The sequence below is a fragment of the Pavona decussata genome, unplaced genomic scaffold (assembly GCF_977016875.1).
Source record: "Pavona decussata unplaced genomic scaffold, jaPavDecu1.1 SCAFFOLD_166, whole genome shotgun sequence".
Lineage (NCBI taxonomy): Eukaryota > Metazoa > Cnidaria > Anthozoa > Scleractinia > Agariciidae > Pavona > Pavona decussata.
Genome location: NW_028145577.1, coordinates 739,096 through 762,753, shown reverse-complemented (window position 1 = coordinate 762,753; position 23,658 = coordinate 739,096). Strand labels below are relative to the sequence as shown.

The following is a 23,658-nucleotide window of genomic DNA, read 5'->3' as shown; positions in this document are numbered from 1 at the left end:
CGTCAAGGTAATAAAGGTTGTATTCGGGCCAGTTCCATCTCGCATCTTGTGTAATTGTCTTTTTTTTTTTTTAATGTTTATCTCTTAGATATGTTTAATTTCTTTCTCGTTTCATGTGAAGCATGGTTGTTTGGCAACATTTATGTACGCTGTGGTGATTCAAACAAACATTATTCGTTATTCACCAAGTAGCGTCACGTTGTGCTTCATGTTTGCTTTACAGCTGCACTCAGAACTTCTAGCCGTTGTCTTTAAAGCTGAAATTTTTGAGGTACTAGCAACCATTCAAACGGAAGCCGTTAGGCAGTAGGTAGTTCCATTTAATAATGTACATGTGCAAAGAAACAACAGCAACAACAACAATTCCAAATTCGTGCATCGGCTTTGACAGATTGTTAAACCTAAATGAATTCATGATCCAGCCGTTAGTTTTGATAAAGAAGGCCACCTCATTGTCGCGAGGCTTTGTTTTGCGCGGAGTCCTTTTTGTGCCATCTTGATAACTCAAAACATTTCTTATTTTGTTTGATAAGGCCACTCATGAATACATTTTCCCATTAAAAAAAAAAGCAAAAAAAAAAAAAAAAAACAAATCGTTTATCACGAAAAAACGAATCTTGTTTTGGCTTTTCACTTTTCACATTAACAGAGAATTTTTACGTTAGCAAAATAATACTTAGCAACGAAAACATGTTATTAATTGTTATTTCGTTCACGCCGATCTGACTACATGTTTGTCTTTGAAGCATATACCTCAATCTATTTTTTAAAACTGATGTGCTTCGGTCCTGGCAGATGACATCAAGGGTGCTTTCCTTTGGGATGATCCAGATCAGGATCAATGATCCATGGTCACTCGGATCAAGGTCCATCAAAGAAACCGACGAATCCTAACCCAGAGTGGATTCGTCGGTTCCTTTGATACACCATGATCCGAGTGATCTTGGATCATTGATCCTGATCTGGGTCATCCCAAAGGAACTCACCCAAGTATTCGTTTTGTCTTCTTGTTAACCAAATTGTTGTTCAACTGGTTTCTTTCCTCGTATTATTTTATATTCTTAAAGGAGAGGCATTCTTTTTTATTAGAATTGTAACTTAATTTGGAAAGCCATGAATAAAGTAGGGATTTTGGACTCCAAATTTCACAAATTTTGACTCTTTTGAAGTTACCGTTTTTAATTGAAATTTTAAAGATTTAGCATAAATTGGTGATTCAATATATTTGTGCTCCATTAGTAGCAGAGTGTAAAAGGATGTTCCCTTGATTACAAAATACAAAAAATAATAGGACAGCTTCGTTTAATCTGCTTAGACGAGACCAACACAAAATTGCTTTTTTTCGCTTGTCTGAGGCCACTTGACAGGGTAAAAATCAAAATAGTCTCACCTGGAATATATTAATCCAAAAGAGCTGAATCGTATATTTTCGAAAATAGTTTCCTAAAGCCTTTATTACGATAAAGTTTTGGCGATTTCGATTTTTCTTTCTTACATGGCTGTACTTGGTTTTAAAGATAACTGCTCTTGAAGTAGTACTCTCACAGAGATATTTATGTATATTGGCAAAACAGCTCAAATATTTGACAAAGAGCCTCTTCTTTAACGTGAAATCGTTCTTAGAGTAGCGGAAGGAAAATATGAAATGGTTTAATTCTCCGGGGAAGAACAAACTAGAATAACTTTTTAGCAATTTCTCCAAAATTCACAGGACGAACTTGAAGAAACAACTGGCCAACTTTTTCAAGTTTCATACATATTTCAAGTTCTCTTTATTCATGTAAAAACAAAATAAAACTACTTTTGAGGGAACAAACAAGGACACACAATGGTCTATTTCGATGGCTGTTCGGATGCCATTAATTGCCCGCAGAAATTCGGATTTGGTCGCAAGGAAAATCTATTTAAAAGTTTTCTTCCGAAAAAAGCTGGCTCAAAATTTCGTAACAGTGGAAAAATAATCCCTTTCGTTTTTGAAGGATCAAATATGTTGTTAATAATGCGAAAAAGGATCCGTTAGTATTTTTCTAAAACCATCTTAACCTAGTAAATTCGGGGGTAAAATTCCGTTAACTAGCAGATGAATCAGTCCAAGTATATTAGCGTAAAAAAAATGTTTTTAAAAGACCGCAAAACGAACACAGGGAGCACAGGAGAAAAAAATTTAATACTTTTGCTTAATTTTTTTTCGTTGGGGTCCCCTGATCAAGTGCAAACAAAACACAGAAATAAAAACAAACTAAGAAACGAAAACAAAAACTAGGTCGCCATAAATTGTGCGATTTAAAATTTTTGAACAAACGAAATGCGATAACCTGCATCGTTAAAATGCTTCCATTCAAAATTTTAGTTAAAATTAGTGATAGATCAGAATCAAAAAGATACCGAAATTTTTCTTCTATTATTATTTTCGTTATTGTCAACACACCCCAGCGAGAACATTCAAAAGGCAAACTTTGCTCATAATTAACACTTGTGAATTTGAAGATGCAAATTAAAACTTTCATCACACGTTCTAGAGTCTTCAAACTATTCATGAAGAAAACTTGTAAGAAAATGAAATATTGTCAGCCAATGGTAAGGTCGGAAAATTTGCAGGTGTTTTCTATGTAACTTAATTGTATATCATTATTTTACGGGAAAAAAACAAAGCCGATCTACCGGTTATATATGACTGGGGGCAAATTGAATGTCTAATTATAAATTTAAGCGATTTTTAACGACACGAAATTTCATTTTCCTTTTTAGGGCTCCGCAAATGTTGTCTAAGTGAATTATTCCCGGAAGATCGAGCACAGTGGCAGCAGCGTTTAGGGTTGTAATTTCTTACAGGATTTAACACAAGAAAGATAAACTAAAACTCAAAGACGAAAGAGTTCTAAAATGGAAGAAGTTATAAACACAACTAATTCAACCGAGACGATCATTTGCAGAAACAGCAACCTTCCGACGAAAACTTTAATCATCTACGCAAGCCTAGTGCTTTTGGCTGTTTTTATTCTGGCTGCCAACCTTACAGTCATGATCTTGATTTTGCTAACAGGTCGATTACGTACTCGAACGAACTTTTGTTTATGTAGCCTCGCAGCGAGTGATTTCATGGCGGGATTAATCGCAGTGCCCTTAGCAATCGCATGCTCAGCAACACCATGTGTTATCCCCGAACTTTGTTTAGCCATGGACTTGTGTCAGCGATTCCTAGCGATATCAACAATTATTCATCTCTTGGTCATCACGACCGAACGATATATCATGATTGTTTACCCGCTGGTCTACCCTAGGATTCTGACAAAATCCCGTATTTTGGTCGTGCTGTTGTATACGTGGTTAATATCACTTTTTGTCTCGCTTATTCAACTCTCGTGGTACGATCCCGTATGGAAAGAAATGCCACTCCCAAACAACTACTTGATCTACGATATTTTCTGCGTGGCTGTCATCGTGTTATTGCCTCTGATGTTCATGATATATGCACATATTCACATACTGGTGGTTGCTAGGAAGCAACTACGCACCATAAAACGCCAGATCAACCACCTGCGGACAGCCAATCAGAAGACAGAAAAGAACAATATTCAGTTGGTCTATGTTGCTATGATCGGTGTTTTTATAACAGGGTGGATTCCCTATTTCCTCTTCGCCATTGATTATGACTCCAACAACACTTTCTTTCAGTCTGGTGTTCCTTTTTGGTTAGAAGAAGTCTTCTTGTTTTTCAAGTTTTTTACTGGCCTATTTAATCCTCTGCTGTATACCTATTTCAAGAGTGACTTCAAAAGAGAAGTTTTGCTGTTATGGGGCAGACTGAAACTTTGCTGTTGTTTTCGTATTAAGAGGCGCGTTACAAGCAACGTTCCCCCTAACCGCGCTAAATATTCAACCGTTGAAAACCACAGACAAAGCCAAATGATAGAACGAGTGTCTGTTGTATAGAACTCAAGATAACAACGAGGTCTTAGCTTTATTGTCATAGCTTACAACTGAGGGTACCTGAGGCAAGTTGGCCGGGCTTCCCCCCCCCTCCTAACCCCCTCCCCCCTCCTCTCCACCAAAAAAGACGGAAAATCGCCTGTGCTTTAAAATGTAATGAAGTTTAGGTAACTCTTGTATAATGCAAGCACCACTTGGACAAACAGCAGCACTGAGCGAAGCCGGATCTCAATTTTGTGTGGGCCAGAATCAGCAATATTGAATTAAACGCAAAACCAAATGCGAGGCCGATCGGACAGCCAAAACGGGTAATTTTATTGCCTAATAAAAATTTACACTACTAAAACATAGGAAATAATTTGAATTAATTAAAATGTTCGTCTGATTCTAAAACACACTACCTTGGTATTTTTTTGTTTACAAGGAATACTTCGTAATTCTATGGATTGGTCCACATTGCAGTTTTAGTTTTTTAGTTTATCTTTTTTCTGATATTTTGTAGTCTGCGTTGAGACGAAGCATGTTGAGCAGGACCAACCTTCACAAATTTTCCAAATGAACATGTTACCCCAGACTCCAAAAAGTAGGAGCCAAAAAAATGTACACGTCGATTTTTAAAACATTCCAATACAAGACTCTCACTTCACTTTTTTATACGTAATTTTTATTTCAACTGTTTTACTATGGCTAAGTGTAAGATTTTTAATAAGTGATAGTTTCTAGAAAACAAGTAGCAGATCGATATATCGCGTTCAGATGTAATTTCTTTTACGTTAAGGGAGCTTTCGGCAGCCTGCAATGTCTGGAATCTTGGTTGGTATCCTATCTTGTAGCCATTTCCTTTAAATAAAGATAAAAATATTGTTTTTCTGTTATATTTTGAAACCTCTTGTGTGATTTTTGTTACTATTCAGTTTGCTGTTAATTGTCATTTAACTTTGAATAGTCGATAAACATGCTTCAATCGATAGAATCATTAAAATAATGGTTCAGTTTTGTTAACAATAACCCTACTAGTGCACAGAAACTAGTATTAAATTATGTTTGGCTGCGGATGGCTAGGATGGAAATGGATTGAAACTTGAAAAAATTGGCCAAGTTTTTGTTCAAAATCCTTCTTGTGTATTTTAGAGAAGTCCCTAAAAACTAATTATAGTTAGCAATTCCTTGGAGAAACCCCTCAATATTTTCTTCTAGGCATTCTAAGAGCAATTTCGTGTAAGCAAAATGGTGTTTTGTCAAATATTTGGGCAGTTTTCACCAGAAAACAGCAAAATCGTCGTGACAAAGCCCTTTTAATTTGTACACCAGGGGAATAAGGAAAATGGTGAGACTCGGTACGGGTGTTTCTTGTCTTTGAACCGTCCACGGGAGAACAGTGTTTCTCAAACTTAGGCCTAGTTCACGCGTCGCATTTAAGTCGAATATAATGCAGGCGAAGTTAATACAAGAAATTAAATTCGTCGGTAAAGCTACGCAGGAAACCGTTTGCGGAATTAAATTCCTCCAGACGTTTTATCCATATGGGGCTGACGGACAAAGACGTCGTAGTTCAGACGAATCGAATTTAATGCATAAATTTGAAAATACATTAGTTTTCTTGAATCTGGAATCATCGTAAGTTGTCTACACCGAATTCCACTATCCCATGTTATTCAAGTCGATTCAATCTAATTCGTCGTCCAAATCGATTCTCTATTATTGTCTCTTACAAACGAAGTCAATTCGAAATAAATTCGTCCGAAATATATTCGACGCATGAACTAGGCCTTTCACACTTAAATGTAATCTTTATTATCATAAAATGTAGTGAACTTTCGCTTCAAGTTTCTCCAATAATTATCAATGGCTTGAGAAGCTATATCAAACATCCGCAAAGACTCTTTCATCCGATTTCCCAACACCTCCAAGTTGGCTTAAAGGAATCGTTTTTTTTTTCAACCCTCTTCTTGTTGTTACGAAATCGAATGATATACTTTTACCTTCTGTTTGATATATTACTCGAAAACCAATCGGATTGATTAGGTAAAAATACGTCCAATCTCTAGCTTGTACTATCTATCTTCCATTTTGTGAATGGTATGGTATGTAAACATATACACGGAGGATATCAGCTCACCTGGCGTACATTCTCTCACTTGAATATGGGATGTCCTACGAGATAACATATTGAGATAGTAACAACGCTTTTTAAGGCATCTATTTATCATCATCATCATCATCATCATCATCATCATCATCATCATCATCATCATCATCATCATCATCATCATCATCAACATCATAGAGCCGCAGAGAAGTACTCCTTTCATTTGAATAGCTGCTTTTTACAGTTTACATTTAGGATGTCCATGGGAAGAACCATCAAGTCATGATAACATTTTCAAGTGTTGCCATTTGTTCGTGGTGGGTCAGCTAATAAAGGTAAATATCCCATAGTATAGCATACAAAAGGAAAAAAAAATTCCCCACCCAGTGGACTTGTTCTTTTTAAAAAAAGTAATTCCAAGCAGAAAATAAAATAAATGATTGAATCACGTTCAAAAATAGAGCTCTTTAATATATAACTTTACCTCAGCAAGACATCTTCATATTGAATAGTGCTAGAAAACAGCCATGACTATAAAACCAGCCCTTTTCTCGGAATGAAAAGTTTCCTTTCTTAGCTCTGCATGCTTACCTCAATCGATTCCAAACCATCTTTCCTGTCACAGTGATCCCCTATTCCAATAAACTTTTGTTCACTCCATGCGCACGCGCTCCTAGTATCTACCACATCTCTAAGCGTCAGGCGCGGGGCACATGACTTGCACGTGCTGTTTAAATGAGATACACGTGAAGGAGATCTTCCTGATATCCCACCGTTGCAACCGCTTAAAGATTGTTTGTGATGTGATATGCTTGGCTGGGGATGAAAACGTTCAAGGAATCTTTTACCATTTGTCGTTTCTTGCGAAGGGCACGTCCGAATTCGTGTTTGCGTCTTCGCTACTCCGCACACAAACGTTGCTGACGAACGACATGGTTGCGTGGGTGCTATCTTAATGTCCATTACGTCATTTGCAGATAGCGTGTGAGAAACTCGGACAGAGGGAAGAAACCTTCATCAAGAAGAAAGTTATATATACGAGTATTTGCACCAATCTATGCTTAATCATTATCTTCACTAGATTTTTGTTAGCCTTTTTGCTTAATTTTTTGTTGTTGATTTGTCCAGCTGCAAACATGCCACGAGCGCTCATCCGCCACTTCTTAGGCTTCTCTTTCACTCTGTTTCAAAAGAAGGCTCAACAGGATTTCTTGAAACAAGTGACACTTATTTTCGACAATATAAACAGTATAGGGTTTGCAGTTCAGACAGATCAGACAAAAAGTGGGAAATTAAAAACCCATGCCAGCATCAGTTTTAATTATGTAGATATGGTGCATTATCCAAACGACTAAAAAACAGGTAACGAAAACATCGATAGTCAAGAATTGTCTGGACCTTCAGTATCAGTCGAGTGTTAGTGCATACTCGGAGAAAGGAAATCCGAGTACTGAATCGGGAGTCGAACCTAAGACTTTCCGATAACCAGTTCGGATGCTCTACTAATGAGCTACAGGAGACTCGTGGGAGCTAAGGCCATTAAACTAGGTTTATGGGAAAAACAAACTCCATACTGCTAGGATTTGAATGTCAATGTGTGCATGGCATATCCGCAACGGAATAAATGTGATGGAATATTTTAAGCCCGGTGAATAAATGAGAATGATGTATTATTTACTGAGTGACACAGGCATACTCGAAAAAACGAAATCCGAGGGCTCCTATCAGGAGTCGAACCTAAGACCTGGATGCTTGCTTGAAATAATCAGCAGCAGATTCACTGATATGGACAAAATGACCTACCGATCAAACATGGGCTGCAAATGATCTGGCAGGTGTTTGATGTTCACAAACATCATTGCATCTGGGTTGACTTCACAGGCCTTAAATAACGTAAAGTACAACATTACTGTAGCCCTGAATATACAATAAAATGCATTAATGAGATAAGATGAGCTTTGATGAGATATGACGAACGACGTAATTTCGTCTACGTCTCTGTTAATGTGACACTGTCACGAAGATTTCCCTGCATTTTAGGACAAAACTACTCGCATATTTGACAAGCTAATTAACTTCCCTCTGACATCAAATTGCTCTTAGAGTGCCGACGGGAAAGCATTAAGACAGCAATTTCTCCTAGGAAAAACAAACTATAGGTGTAATTAATTAACACGGTCAGGTGGAAATTGAAACAATTGGTCAAGTTGTTCAAGCTGAATTCCATTTTGGATGAGGATAGAAACAATACAGGCCTACACCTTTCAAAAGCTCTATTTTCACTGGACCCTGATAATCTACAGCTGCATTGTCTTTTAGGGTTGGGAGCATTGTTCTGTTGTAAATGTCTAAGAAAATTCTGTTGTTTCCGTGATGTATTCAAGCTATAGACGATAAAATTTCCCTGATTTAATTTTTACCAAGGGCCAAATCGGTCCTACCAGGAAATTTGAGTTTATCTAGCTAGGGAAGCTGTCAACAAGTCGAGTTTCCTTAGAGAAGAATTATTTAATGTGATCACGGCTAATGTTCTGAACCGTTGCCACTGATATTTGATAACAGTATAATATCTTGGTATAACTTGGTAGTAAAATCCACAATGACAGGTGGATAGGCCCCTCCACTGATGTTGTCAATAGAAAGTGTGCTCCAGACATAATGAGCTGTTTTATGCTAACAAATATTAAAGCGTATGCTTTATTAGAGTTTTTGTTTGCAAGAGACAGCGTATTTTCTCTTATATTTACCTTATCAAGGTCTGGCTCTTGTCTGACGTTCTGCAGGCCATTACTTTCTCCTCTCTGTTAATGGAAATATGTGGGATTAAATAACGTCTAAATTCGTGTTTTGTGACGTCTTGTGATTTCCATCAGTAAGAAACGTGGTGGAATTGCGTCACATTCCTTCCCATGCAGTCCTCGCACTTCGCTGGCCTTTTTTTCTCCACTGTCCACAGAGGAACCTGTTCACATAGCGGAGACCATATCACCGAAACATTTCTTACCTTGCGTTTCTTGAACAATCCTCTGAGAAGCCAACCACAAACCTGTGTTGGGTTGAGCTTGATGGCAAAGCTCGCGTCTGATAAGGCCTGGGGGCAAACGATATAAAAAAAATAAAATAAAAAAAAAATAAATAAAAAATAAATAAATAAATAAATAAATAAATAAACAAATAGAATGCTACCACATAGCTTTGTTAGAATAACAAACTAATAAACCAATCAAATTGCTTTATTGTTGTGCCACAGTTTCCGCTTAAAAGTTCGCTTTTCATTTAAATAGGCGGGTTTTTCGAAATATTGCACAGCAAAAATTGAATATTCGCAAGCTGTGAACGCGTTAGACGTTTCAACTCCTTTATGAGTTTCTGCTATTAATTCACTATAGGAATGATATAGATTCCTGTGTGATTTGCCATGAGATCATAATTTTACCCTAACTCTCTCACCTCATGAGGGTTGAGGTTTGAGGACGCAATCACAAAAGCGATGTGGGAATTATTTTTCAGCAAGCAGCTTTGTTTTTAGTTCGGAATTTAACTTAGACCAGGCAATTTCCTTGTCTTTCCTGGTGTTAGCTGTGTCCTTGAGTGGGGGAAGGTCAATTTCGGAGGGGGTTATGTCTCTGAACTGGGTTCCTATTTTATTGATGGAGGAACGATTATAATTGCTCGCCCAGGCTCAAGGAAAAGTCCATGTCAAAAAGATTGATTAATGTTTGTTGAATGTGGTGAGTTGTCATACCTTGTCCTGTCGATGCAGAAGATAATTAACCACTGATCTGATGCAAAATAAGTCCTGTGAAGAAGAAATTATCATATCAGTTTGGTCGGACATTAAGTACAACAAATAACCATTAAATATAACGAGTCTGATAGTTTGGTAATGGTCCATGCACGAGAGGCTTTCTATCGGTAATGATGATATATAGAGGGTCCTGAAAGGGTATGTGCGTGTGTTGGGGGAGAGGAAAGGTACAAATCCTATTTCCCATCTCAACTTTTGTTCAAACCCCAGCTTCCAGCCAAACGTTCTCCCTAGATTCCATTCCCAGTGCCCAAGTTAAATGACCAAATCCCATACCCAGTTCATTGAATCCTATTTCCTAGTGAAAAATTAAAGGGCAACTTATTGTATCCCCTCCTGTTTTAAATTGTAACGTCTTTTGCAATAGGGTCAGTTTGTAATTAAAAATACTTTGAAGAAGAAAGGCCGTGCCTTTCGAAATATTGGAAAAATATATTTCCCTGAAGCCTTACCTTTTTTTTTGGATTTCTGATTTTTTCTACAACTTGTTGCTGATTAGATTCTTCTGACTACAGGAATCCGGTACTTTTAGTTTTTCGCGGTGGTCCTTCAATCATGGTTACTGGTTTTTATTGAAATTGCAGTTTACCCCTCCAGCACGCTCTATAAAGCATCACTGGGTAAAATTTGGGTTAAAACTTTGGAATGAGATACACAGACGAAGCACTGCAGTTTCTTTAAGAACTAACCACCTTATCTATTAGTCAAAGTTAGACGAAAATCTATGCAAGTGTAAAATCATAAAACTAACCGGATTTCTGAAGTCAAGAAGTATGGCTTCCTCTGCATTGTTGAGGGCTTTTCCGAGATCTCCTGCGGGAATTGAATAAACATTAGCTCTGATTTGGGTAACTCGATATGAGTGGGTGTTTAATTAAACGATCAAAATCGTGTTGTATCGCACTATGCACTACCGATAATTTGCATTTTATCGTGGTGAGGTTACGTTATGCTGATAAAGCAGTTGTTGTTGATATAACAATTTTAATGGAAGCGTAAATTCTTCCAACCTTGATAAATGAAGCAACATGCCATCCTTGCCAGGGTGGGGACATGCAGATGAAGAACCCTTCCCGTGATGCATCCTGCTTGGCACTTATCCTGAAACGAGATTATCGAATAAAGCATGTATAAACACTTCATGTAATCATCCGAATGGGGTCCTTTGCTCAAGTTCTGCACAGTAGTATAGGGGAGATGTTTACGGAAGCAAGAAGTACCTGATTATCGTTTACGGCAGGCGCTACAAAACCGGGAGGCAAGAGTGGAATTGGGGCCTGCACCCGAAGCGAGAGAGCTCTTGGAATTCCTGATTTGTTTCTATTTTCTCTTACGATCAATATAACACGACAGTTTCCGGTAAGGCTCGAACTAGCGACTGACGAGTAGCAACATCCCACAACTAAAGCTTTCCCCTAACAATTTTGTTTTATTTCTCTGATTTTTTTTGGTTCTTTTCTTTTCATATGCCTCGTGTTAAATGTTTCAAAATATAGAGAATGTGTCGATAAGAAATGCCTCGAACGTGCAGATATGACATCTCGTCGACTCTTTAATGATGTCATAAATGTGCTAAATATAGATGTGATTTATTCTCACGTGTAAAAATGATTAATGATTTAATTCATATCTACCTTTCTCCAGCTGACGGCCTCCATGGCTTGTTTGAAGTGTCGCAATGCCCCCTGGTAGTTCTGACAGTTTTGCAGCGCAACAGCACAATGGAAATGACATTCAAACAGCTATCAATTAAAAGGGAAAGAAACCTTCTTACTAGGCAAAAACCGACTGCAAACTTTTCGTATGATCAAATTAAATTTAATCGTGTATATAATCTAACTCGGTGCACCTGGTGCAAAGGATTCTTATTTCAAACTTGAGGATTTGTGGATATTTTATCTGCATCTGATAAGTCTTTTTATCCTCATTTCATTTTTTTCTTAAACCCATCGACAATCCTTCCAATACCGTATGTTTTAAGATTAAACACAGGAACGGAACAGAATGTGTCAGAGCGACCTGGAATCAGACCAGAATGGACCGGAATGGTACCGGAACATACCGGAATATTATTGGAATAGTAGTTAGATATATGAGGGTATCAACCCACGTTTCAAAAAATGATAAAAAATCCCATACAAATCCTTATAAATCCAATATTTTACCCAACCCCATACAAATCCTTATAAATCCAATTCTTGCATAAATTAACTAACACAGCCTTTGAATTCAGCCCTAAACCTAAAAACCTAAATCCTCGGTTTTCAAAAACCTAAACTCAAAAACCTAAAAACCTAAAAACCTAAATTTAGCTTTTGACCTAAAACCTAAAAACCTAAATTTTCCTTGCTTTTTTCAAAACTGGTTTAAACCGGTTATTCAATTTTATGTAACCTTATTTATATGAACAACCAATTTGATCACAATGATAAAACATATTTTATTCATCCAACATTTGAAAATTACGGAGCCTCAGTTGATGGTTATATAATCAATCGTAAAAGATTAGAACCTAGAAAAGGATATTTGTCTGAGAATGGCTATTATATAATTTCTCCGGGACGTAACAATACATGCCCCGCTCATCGATTCGTCTATGAGGCCGTAAATCAAACAATAATTCCACCTGGATTGCAAGTTAATCACATCAATTCCAACCGTCAAGACAATTTCATTGAAAATTTGCAATTGGTTACAGCCTCTGAAAATATGAAACACATGCACAAAGCCAGAAAAGAATTTTTGAACAGTTCATACTCTGAAGAAGAATTGCAAACAGTCAATAGATTAATGGAATTTCCACCAATGGAAGACAATGATTGTGAGTTTACACGCACAGAAAATAAAATAATCAATAAGATGTTTTACAGAATGTGTAACGATTTGGATGACATTAATTTTCCATTTTACAATGATTAATCATCAATGAATTCAAGGGTTGTTTGGCTATATTTTGAATTCAACAATGGTTGATGTCTTTTTGGAGGGTAATTTGGACATGAATTTGAAAACCTTAACGATATAAAGCTTTGGTGATAGATACTATTATAGAAGAAATGAGAGGAACAAAAAAATCAGACAACGCAAACATGAATTTTTCTGTCAGTGAAAATTCATCAACGAAAATTCTGGCATCAAAGACTATTATTCATAATGAAAAAACATATCATATTCATCCAATTTATACAAATTATGGATCTTCAAAAGATGGTTACATTATTAATTGCAAGAGATTGAAACCAAGAAAAGGAAGATTAAATTTAACTGGGTATTTGGAAACATCTGTTTGCAATCAAAATAGTAAAAAAAAATATCAAGCTCATCGATTTATTTGGGAAGCAATAAACCAAAAAATAATTCCAGAAGATTACCAAATCCATCATGTTAATTGTGATAAACAAGACAATTCGATTGATAATCTTGAACTTGTAACCCGACAACAAAATATGATATACAAAGGGAAGGCAAGCAAAGGAATGAATAACAAATCACCTCAAAATGTTGATATAAAATGTGAAGTTTTTGAATATCATCATATTTATACAAATTTTGGAGTCAATAAATATGGTCAAATATTTAATAAAAAAACCAAGAGATGTTCAATTGGAAATTTACTATCAGGTGGTTATAGACAGATTCGGTTATCACAAATTGGATTACCACCAAAACATTTTTTTATTCATCGACTTGTTTATGAAATATTCAATGGTCCAATTCCTAATAAAATGGAAATAAATCACAAAGATTCCAATAAACAAAATAATTGCATCAACAACCTTGAATTAGTTACTCCGTCAGAAAATGCTAAACACGCTCATGAAGCCAAGAAATACAAAACAAAGATTGAAATTGAAACTGATAAGCCCATTGAATCAATCAAAATGGAAATTAAATTGGAGAAATCAGACGAAGAGTTTACAGAAGATGAGAAACAAAAAATTGATAAAAAATACAATGCAATAATCAATAAAATCAAAAATGGTAACTTTCCATTTAAAAAACAACTTCAAGAACATTTACCAAACATTGAATTTTGGTAAATATTGTGACAGTAGTTAGTGACCTCCAATTTCATGAAAAATAAATGGAATTTGAGGCCATGTTGCCACAAAACAGAAACAAATCAACGAAGCCGTCAGTCCTTCCACAGATGACTGGCATGGATGTTGCCTCCAGTCTTCATCCATTAGCAAATCTGGAATCACAAAATAAAAATAATCTGTCGTATAATATTATAATGAACGAATCTAATCTATCCAAATTAACGAAAGATCAATTAATAGCATTATTATTGGAAAAACAAAAACCGGTTCCAATGCCGAGAACCAAGAAAGTGAAACCAATACCCTATCCACGAAAATCTGTCAAACAAATGGTAAAAGAGTACGAGAATACAATCATCAAACCACCTGTTCAATTCAGAGATCGACCAATTGTTCAACCAAGAAACAACATTATTCCACCTCCGATTCAATTTGCTGATAAACCCAAAGCAGCACCAAGGACTAAGAAAATGGCTCCGATTCCTAGACAAAGAACTCAAATCACAGAAGTTGCAAGAGCATTCAAGGGATATAACAAATCTTATGAAGTTGGAATTAAAAATGAAACAGATCCTTTGATACAAATGAGTTCAACCAGGTTAGCTATTGCTCATTTTATGAAACAATTATTAACTCAAATGAAAGGAATTAAATTTATTGAAACTTTGACAATTTATTTTGAACAACAAAAAGGAAACCAAACTGTCTCCAGAATTGGATATTTTAATAGTAAACCAAAAACAATAACTAATGCCAATGATTTTCAAGAATCTTTGGATGTTAATGTTGAACAAATTATGAATGATATTCACAAATGGATTAGTGAAGGTTCAGCTTGGATAATTAAATCAATCAATGGACATTACATTAATATTATCAAATATCAGCCTCTTACTGGAAGTTCTTACATTAAACTTCCAACTGAACTACAACATAACAAAAGTGGATTGATTAATCTCAAGAATAAAGATAATGAATGCTTTCGATGGTGTCACGTTAGACATTTGAATCCCCGAGAAAATAATCCACAACGAATCAAAAAAACTGACAAAGCATTTATGCCACAATTGAATTACCAAGGAATTGAATTCCCTGTTTCAGTCAAACAATACAACAAAATTGAAATCCAAAACAGTATCAACATCAATGTTTTTGGTTATGAAAACAAACAAACTTATCCAATTTATGTGTCCAAAGAAAAGTTTGAGAATGTGATGAATTTGCTACTGATCTCAGAAGATGAAAATAAACATTATGTCTATATTAAAAATTTTAATAGATTTATGTATGGAAAAACAAAAAATAAAAATAAAAAACATTTTTGTATGCATTGCCTTCAATGTTTTTCATCAGAACGAGTTTTAACCAAGCATCAGGAAGTATGTATTGAAATCAATGGTGTACAATCAATCAAAATGCCCGAAGTTGGTTCCAAAATAGAATTCAAAAATTTTAATAAACAAATGCAAGCGCCATTCGTGATATACGCAGATTTTGAAGCAATCACTGAACCAATTCATGGTTGTAATCAATCTAACCAACAATCTTTTACTGAAGCTTATCAAAAACACACTGATTGCGGTTATGGTTACAAAGTTGTATGCTGCTATGATGACAAATATTCAAAACCAATAAAATATTATCGTGGAGAAAAAGCTGTTTACAAATTTATGCAAGCAATGCTTGATGAAGTCAAATATTGCCGCAATACAATCAAATACAAATTCAATAAACCATTAGTTATGTCTCCAGAAGATGAAGACAAATTCCAAAAAGCAACATCTTGTCATATTTGTTGCAAACAATTCACAAAAAATGATAAACGTGTCAGAGACCATTGCCATATTACTGGAAAATTCCGTGGCTCAGCCCATAATCAATGTAACAGGGATTTTACAATAACTAACAAAATCCCTGTAATATTTCATAATTTGAAAGGATATGATAGTCATTTTATAATGCAAGAAATTGGTAAAATTATTGAGACCAATACTTATGTGGATAGAAAAGGTGAAACCAGACAACACAAAATTAATGTAATCCCAAATAACATGGAACAATACATGGCATTCATGTTGGGTTATAATTTAGTATTTATCGACAGTCTTCAGTTTATGAATCAATCATTGGCAAATCTTGTAAAGAATCTACCAGAAGATGCCTTCAAATATACCAGTGAAGTTTTCAAAGGTCGTAAATTACAATTAATGAAACAAAAAGGAGTTTATCCGTATGATTATATGAGTAATTTTGATAAATTCAATGATACTCAATTACCAACCAAAGATGAATTTTACAGTCAAATGAATAATACAAATATTACAGATGAAGAATACAGTCATGCACAAAATGTTTGGAATACATTTCAATTGAAAACCATGGGCGAATACCATGATTTATATCTCAAATCTGATGTACTGCTGTTGGCTGATGTTTTTGAAAATTTCCGTAAAACATGTTTGGAATATTATAGATTGGATCCATGTCATTATTTTACATCTCCGGGATTATCTTGGGATGCAATGTTGAAAATGACTGAAGTCAAACTTGAATTAATCACGGATATTGATATGTATCAATTTGTTGAAAAGGGCATGCGTGGAGGAATCAGTTACATAGCCAATAGATACGGCAAAGCAAACAACAAATACATGCAAAATTGGAATCCAAATGAACCCAGTAAACATATCATGTATTTGGATGCCAACAATCTCTATGGTTGGGCTATGTCACAACATCTTCCAACTGGGAATTTCAAATGGTTGAATAAACAGCAAATAAAAAACATTAATTGGAAAACGATTCCCAAAGATAATAAGACTGGATATTTATTGGAAGTTGATTTGGAATATCCTCATGAATTACATGACCTGCATAATGATTATCCATGTGGCGCTGAACAAATCAAAGTGGCACCAAATATGCTGTCAGAATATTGCCAAAGAATTGCAGAAAAATTTGGAATAACAAGTGGACAAGTCAAAAAACTGATTCCAACATTGGCAAACAAATCAAAATATGTATTACATTATCGTAATCTGCAATTGTATCGTGAATTGGGTTTGAAATTGACTAAAATATATCGTGTTCTATCATTTGACCAATCACCCTGGTTGAAGGCATATATTGATTTCAATACACATCAAAGAACTAATGCAAAGAATGCTTTTGAGAAAGATTTCTTCAAACTGATGAACAATAGTGTCTTCGGTAAAACAATGGAGAATATCAGAAAACGGGAAGACATTAAACTGGTGACTAATGAGAAACAATTATTGAAAATGACTTCCAAACCAACATTCATCAATAGCAAAATCTTTAATGAAAACTTGGTTGCAGTCCATAAAATAAAGGAATCGTTGACACTCAACAGACCAGCCTATGTTGGTATGTGTATCCTTGATTTGAGCAAAACATTGATGTACGATTTCCATTACAATTTCGTTAAAAACAAATATGGTAACAAAGCTAAGTTACTGTTTACGGATACAGACAGTTTGACATATGAAATTGAAGCCGAAGATGTGTATCAAGATTTTTGGAATAAAAAAGAAATGTTTGATAACTCGGATTATCCATCAAATCATCAATTTTATGACTCCACAAATAAAAAAGTTATTGGAAAATTCAAAGATGAAGCCGCTGGTGTACCCATTACTGAATTTGTGGGATTGAGATCCAAAATGTATTCATATATCAAAGATAACAACAATGGTGGAAAAACAGCCAAAGGAATCAAAAAGAATGTCATCAAAAATGATATTCAACATTTTGATTACAAAGATGTGTTGTTCAATGAGAAACAATTATTTCACCAAATGAAAACAATCAGAAGTAACCATCATGAACTTGGTAGTTACACCATCAACAAGACATCGTTGTCATGTTTTGATGATAAACGATATTTGTATCCTGATGGAATACACTCATTGGCCTATGGTCATTATGCTATCCAATGATAGTATCAACTTGTGATCAAAACATTGCAACAAAAACTTGTGACAAAACTTGGTTTTTATTTGTTTTTTGATAAATATTTGATTTGAACACTTTGACTCATCTTTTGTGATGAGATATTTTCGAAAACATTTTTGTGTAATTATATTATATACTATATTTATACAAAAATGAAATCCAAAATATTGAAAAAACCAAAAGATGTTTCCAAGCAGGTGGAATCATCTCTGTGCCAATTCCTGCATTGCAAAGATGAATGTGAATTTTGTGGATATCATGATGAATCCAAAGTTGAAACACAACAATCAATGCCTGAATGTTGTGAATCACAAAATTTGAGAAACATGGAATGTCAATTAACGTGTGTTGCTTGTGGACAGGTTGTTGGTGAAGAATACAAAACAGAATATATCAATTTTCATGCCAATTTGTTCAAAATATACAAGAAAACAGTGTATAATAGAAAATACCATTTGTCGCATACATTAGATAAAATTATTTTGAAAAATAAAATTGAAATCAGTTGTTCAACCAATTTCAAAATTCATAAAATATTCGTTGAAATAAACAAAATACTGCCACAAATCAATGGTAAAAGAAAGAGAATAATCAGTTTGAAATATCTTTTGCATAGAATATTGCAATTAATGAAAATTGATTCTTCCCAAATTGAGTTGTCAAAATCCAAAAAAACAATGAAATTATACAATGTTTATTGGGATAAAATTATGGACATTATTGGCCCCCAAATCATGCACATTATTAATCAAACATAAGTGAATATCTGATATTTTTTATCATATTTGTTACCCCATTTATCGACAATCGGCGAATTATCCAAAATGAAATCATCATTTTGAGTAAGCTTGTTTGTCAAATCATCTCTATCAAAATGTCCACTTCTCATTATTTCTTTTATTTCATTTAATAAATGTCCGTAAGTTTGAAAAGCATATTGGCATTGATAAAGTTTGATTTCAACTTTTTTATGCTTCATATAAGCTTGAATTATGACAGACACCGATGATATTGCCAATAATGAAGCTCCACTGGTTGCAACCGATGATGCAATACCACCAGTTGCAAATACAATGGATGAAATATTACCAGCGAATTCCCATTTTTTGAATCTTTTGTATGCACTTTTATACATCCACATCTTTTTGTGATATGTCATGTAATAAGCTTTCAATTCATCAATTTCTTCTGTTGATAATTGATTTGAAATATGATTGAAATCAATTATTAATTTCTTCTTTTGCATATATTATATGGTTATCTTATTTTTGATGCAATAATAGAGACCAGTTATTTGACCCAAAAACATGCATTTTTTCATCCAATTGAATGTTTTTTTCTCATTAATGGTGTACATGTATCCTTTGTCATGATGATATCTGTTGTAAAATTGGCCATAAGCATCATGTAATATTCCATGTGATCTGATATATGGTTGCCAACCAAATAATCGATGGAGAATAGCTGTTAACCATCCATCTCCAGGCCCAATTAATCCGATTCCATCATGAATTAACTCTTTGTAAACTTCATCAGGTAAACCTGTGTTGTAATGTTTTTCATACAAATATGTGAATATTACGATACTTTTTATCATGCATTCCTGTCTGGGTAATATTGGAAGACTCAATTTACGGTGAAAATCTATCATCGATGTTCGAATGTGTTCTTGCAATTCTGACAATTCTTTCATTATACAATTTGATTACAATATTTTTATGAAATAAAGTAACGGAGTCCACGACCTAGTGGTTATTGTCAGGTAATTGTATCCTAATATATTCAACAAAATACTTCATTGTCCAATCAGATGGATGATTGTTGAAGTAGCAATAATAGTTTTCAAATGACACATCAAAGAAGAATTCCAATTGATCAAATGATGATGACACCAAACCGGATTTGGAATGATGATATCTGTCATTTCTCCTGATATATGTGTTTGTCACAATAATCTCTTGTAATGTATTGATTCCTTTAATGTCATCTTTACTCAATAATTTTATCCATTTGTAATTTGTTTTTGGTATTGTACCACTTTTTCTTCCTATTCTCATTGCAACTTGATTGTTGAGAAACGTTACAGCTTCCTGAGCTTGTTGAGCTTTAAACTGAGCCAGAGCTTGTTGTATTTGTGTTTCAACATATGGTTTGATGATGTCCTCATTGTTGTTAATTAATTGTTGGAGTGAAATTGCATGATTTGAATTAACTCCATCTTTTATCACCAAATGTCTGTTTTCTGTATCCAAATGACCATCATCATTCACATGGATAGATTCTCTGTGTTTGTATCCATCTTCTAAGTTGTCATAAGTTACTGTGTATTCTATTTTATCTCCATTTTCATCAAGAATATGGTTTCCATTTTCATCTTCAACGTATGGCATTATATTAATAGTGTTGATAAATAAATTTCAAAAGTTCCTGTGACTTCTTGGTTTATAATTGGAGAAGTAAACCCTGGACGTCTTTTAAAAATCCCCATTTGAATTATCATGGGTTTGATTGTTGTATTTGTAGTTATGAAATTTCTCCCAATTTTCATATTAAATTGTATTAAATGGGAAAATAAAGTTTTACTGTTAGCAATGGCGACAAAAGAAACTTGGTAATGATTTTTTGTATTAATTACAATATTTTTTATTTTAACCGGCCCTAATGTTCCAAATTGGAAACCATGAACATTTTCAAAAACCCCATTTTTTATGTTGCCGTTAACAACACTTGAAGTTTCAATATTTGACAACCAACTTTTATTGACAGCATGATATCTTTCAAAATAATCAGAGTATAATACTTTCAATTCAAAAGTTCCATTAACAGCAGTTCCTGCTCCTATGCTATCCAATATTGACATAGAATCAATACTGACAAATTTTCTTGATTTGGGCAAATCAAATGTATTGCTTCCACTTATTATGTTCCCGATTCTGTGGTATGTGTCAGTGTTGGTTGTTTCACCTTGTTTTTTCCCATTTATCAAAATTTGTGCATTTGCAACTTGTTGATTGCTTTGGAAAACAACGGAGTATAGATTGAAAAAGTTATTTCCATCAGCAGCGATTTGAAAATTATTTGTTGGATTTGTTCTTTGGAAAACACCACTGGCAATAGTTCCAGTGTATTTCGTTTTGAATAAGTTGGTAAAATAACCCAAATTCATTGCTTCAGAATCAAATATCGGATTTATTAAACCAGAAATAATCTTATTATTCATATCCATATTGACTTTCATCTCCATATCTCCATTTTTATATTCAAACATTACATTGTCCAAGCCATCATACACTCCTGGATAAACGCTATCTGACCAATCTTTGACACCGTAAACAACCAGATGACATTGTACTGGAGTCGCTGTAGCTGTTCCATGCATCGTCAAATAGATGTAATTTGGAGTTTGTTTGCTGTTGTTATTGAATTGAACCAATAGCTTGCTATAAGCAGTGAAATCACGCTGTACAGCTTTGTGGATGTATGCTTCAGAAGCAGTACATGATAATTGAATATTAGTCATTTCTGGTGGGTAGAATTCAAACACAATTGTGTATGTTCCAATAGCAAGAGTATAAATATTGAAGCCTATCCTTGATCTGTAATCATTACTTCCACTGTCTTTAATCAATGTGATATCATAAGCTTTTTTATTCTGATGTGGGGATTGATTGAAAGCAGCTATTCCATACACTGTTATATTATATTCTGAACTGCTTTCATCGGTATCTGTAAGATATTTGAATTCATTTGTTTTATGGCTGCTGACAAGATGACTTTGCTCCAATTTGTCATCAAAATATTTTTTGGTAGTAGCATCATTATCATCAGTTGGTTGAGCCATATCTTTGATTTGTTTATTATTCATATCAAGGTTTCCAGTCATTGCAACACTTCCATCTTTTTTCAAATATACACTCAAATCACTTCCAACAGATGGTATTTTAGCTATTTCTGTATCAACATATGCTTTAGTGGAAGCATCATTGGGATTGGAAGGATTTCCAAGAACGATTATTTTATGACCTCTCATATCTAATTCACCACCAAGAGCATTCGGTGTTAACCTGTTGAGAAAGTTATGATCAACGTAGTGTTTATTAACAGCATCGTTATCATCAATTGGTTGAGCCATATCTTTGATTTTATGATTGTCCATATCGAGGTCACTATTGGAGACTTTTTGTAAATATTTAGTATCACAGAAACCTAAATTAACAACATCATATGTATTTTGTATATTGGCTCCAAGATTAGTAATTTGTTGATTACCCATATCCAGATTTCCAGTCATTTCAACAGTGCCATCTTTTTTCAAATATATAGACAAATCAGGTGATGGTATTTTTTTAATCTCATCATCGACATATTTTTTATTCGCCGCTTGATCGTTATTATCAGGTTTTAAAACACTAATATCAAAAAATGTTTTCCGTCCAGTAATATGTTGTTCTGTTGATGTAACCATTATTTCACTTTTAGCTCGTCCACCATGGCCATCAAAGTTTTTCAAATCTGGTATATTAAGATGAATGTTTTCATAAGACTGATGCTCAGTCAATAATCGAACATCATTGGAGCTGCCAGCACCGTCTGGCGTGTCTTGTAGATAAATACTATTGGTATGAACACTTCCACTGTTGCTGTAAATTACTGCTTTATTAGCTCGCACATCACCAGGAGCATTATCCAACAATTGTATTTGGCTCTTTGTGACAACATCATTGGGATCAGCTCCTTGTTTAACATTAACAAGTTTTTTGTTTTGTATATCATAATTTCCATTTGGGGTTAATTTAAACCCTATTCCTTGAGGCCCAGTAGCTCCTTGAAGAGGAACCGTTGTGAAAGAAGACGATGAACTATGTTCGTTGAATATTCCCATTTATATCATTTGGTTATATTGTTCCATAAAAATTCCTGTTAATTCTCTTCATGGGCTTATCAACATATAGAAATGAAAATGGCTCTTTGGTTGCTTTAATGTATTTATCCTTTTCGACACCCAACTCACGGGATATCAGACCTCTTTCATTGCTGCTAGGAAAGTCATAGACACAGAAATGAGAGCAATTGAGTCGAATATCTTTTGGTGTTTTGTAGAACGATTGGCTCAGATAAATAACAGAGCAGTTCTTGTGTCTGCCACGAATAAAATAATCAATCAATGGTTTCTGGTTTTTTTCACAAATAAAGTCATCAAATATGACTATCTTCTGGGCATCTTCATCCTTCAATTCCTCCACTGGAATTATATCATCATTGCTACAAACAAGGACATTATACCCGACACTATTTGATATATCAGTCAATGTTTGTAGCATATCCTTGTATTTTTGTTGCTCCAAATTTTTGGCATACAAATGTATTCTATCATAATACAAAAGTGGTTTCATCAGCATATGATACAATAAATTTGTCTTTCCAGATCCTGAATTACCACATATTAACATCCGAAACGTGTCACTTGGCATGTAACCATACAATCTTTTGAAATTAGTGTTTTTATCATGTCTATCATAATTTGGGATTTCCATGTATATCAATACATTATATAAGTTAATAATATAATGGATCTACAAAGATTAAAACAACTATCTGAAGCCAAGATTAAGGCTGGAACAATAACCAAACAAGTTAGAGATACATTGAAGGAGTACAAGCATGATAAACAAGATTTACAACAAGGTTTAACAGAAACTTTCAAACCAATTATTAAAGCTCAAGAGGAAACAAAACAAACAATTGATGAAAAACAAGACAAACTGATTGAACAATTGGAGAAAAACCAAAAAGCGTTAACTTCAGGTTTGGAA

At 34.4% G+C, this 23,658-nt stretch overlaps 2 protein-coding genes across 3 annotated transcripts in view; one reads left to right on the top strand and one right to left on the bottom strand.

Moving 5' to 3' along the window:
- Window positions 1–2,502: 2,502 nt before the first annotated feature.
- On the top strand, window positions 2,503–3,996 carry LOC146464284 (trace amine-associated receptor 7d-like). Its single transcript, XM_085130017.1, has one exon. It carries the CDS (start codon window positions 2,884–2,886, stop codon window positions 3,931–3,933), a length of 1,050 nt encoding a protein of 349 aa, XP_084986143.1. The 5' UTR covers window positions 2,503–2,883; the 3' UTR covers window positions 3,934–3,996.
- A 576-nt stretch (window positions 3,997–4,572) lies between these two features.
- LOC146464282 (uncharacterized) overlaps window positions 4,573–23,658 on the bottom strand; it is a 33,038-nt gene continuing 13,952 nt past the window's right edge. Inside the window, exons 3-12 of one of the 2 annotated variants that reach the window (XM_085130011.1) lie at window positions 11,462–11,569; window positions 10,838–10,928; window positions 10,579–10,640; window positions 9,765–9,818; window positions 9,024–9,110; window positions 8,767–8,820; window positions 7,823–7,902; window positions 6,611–7,031; window positions 6,050–6,084; window positions 4,573–4,770 (exon numbers count right to left, since the gene is read on the bottom strand). In XM_085130011.1, coding sequence (XP_084986137.1) covers window positions 4,704–4,770; window positions 6,050–6,084; window positions 6,611–7,031; window positions 7,823–7,902; window positions 8,767–8,820; window positions 9,024–9,110; window positions 9,765–9,818; window positions 10,579–10,640; window positions 10,838–10,928; window positions 11,462–11,569 — 1,059 coding nt within the window. In that variant the 3' untranslated portion in view covers window positions 4,573–4,703. Of the gene's footprint in view, window positions 4,771–6,049; window positions 6,085–6,610; window positions 7,032–7,822; window positions 7,903–8,766; window positions 8,821–9,023; window positions 9,111–9,764; window positions 9,819–10,578; window positions 10,645–10,837; window positions 10,929–11,461; window positions 11,570–23,658 lie in introns of both variants that reach the window. The other variant, XM_085130010.1, reaches the window with a different exon arrangement.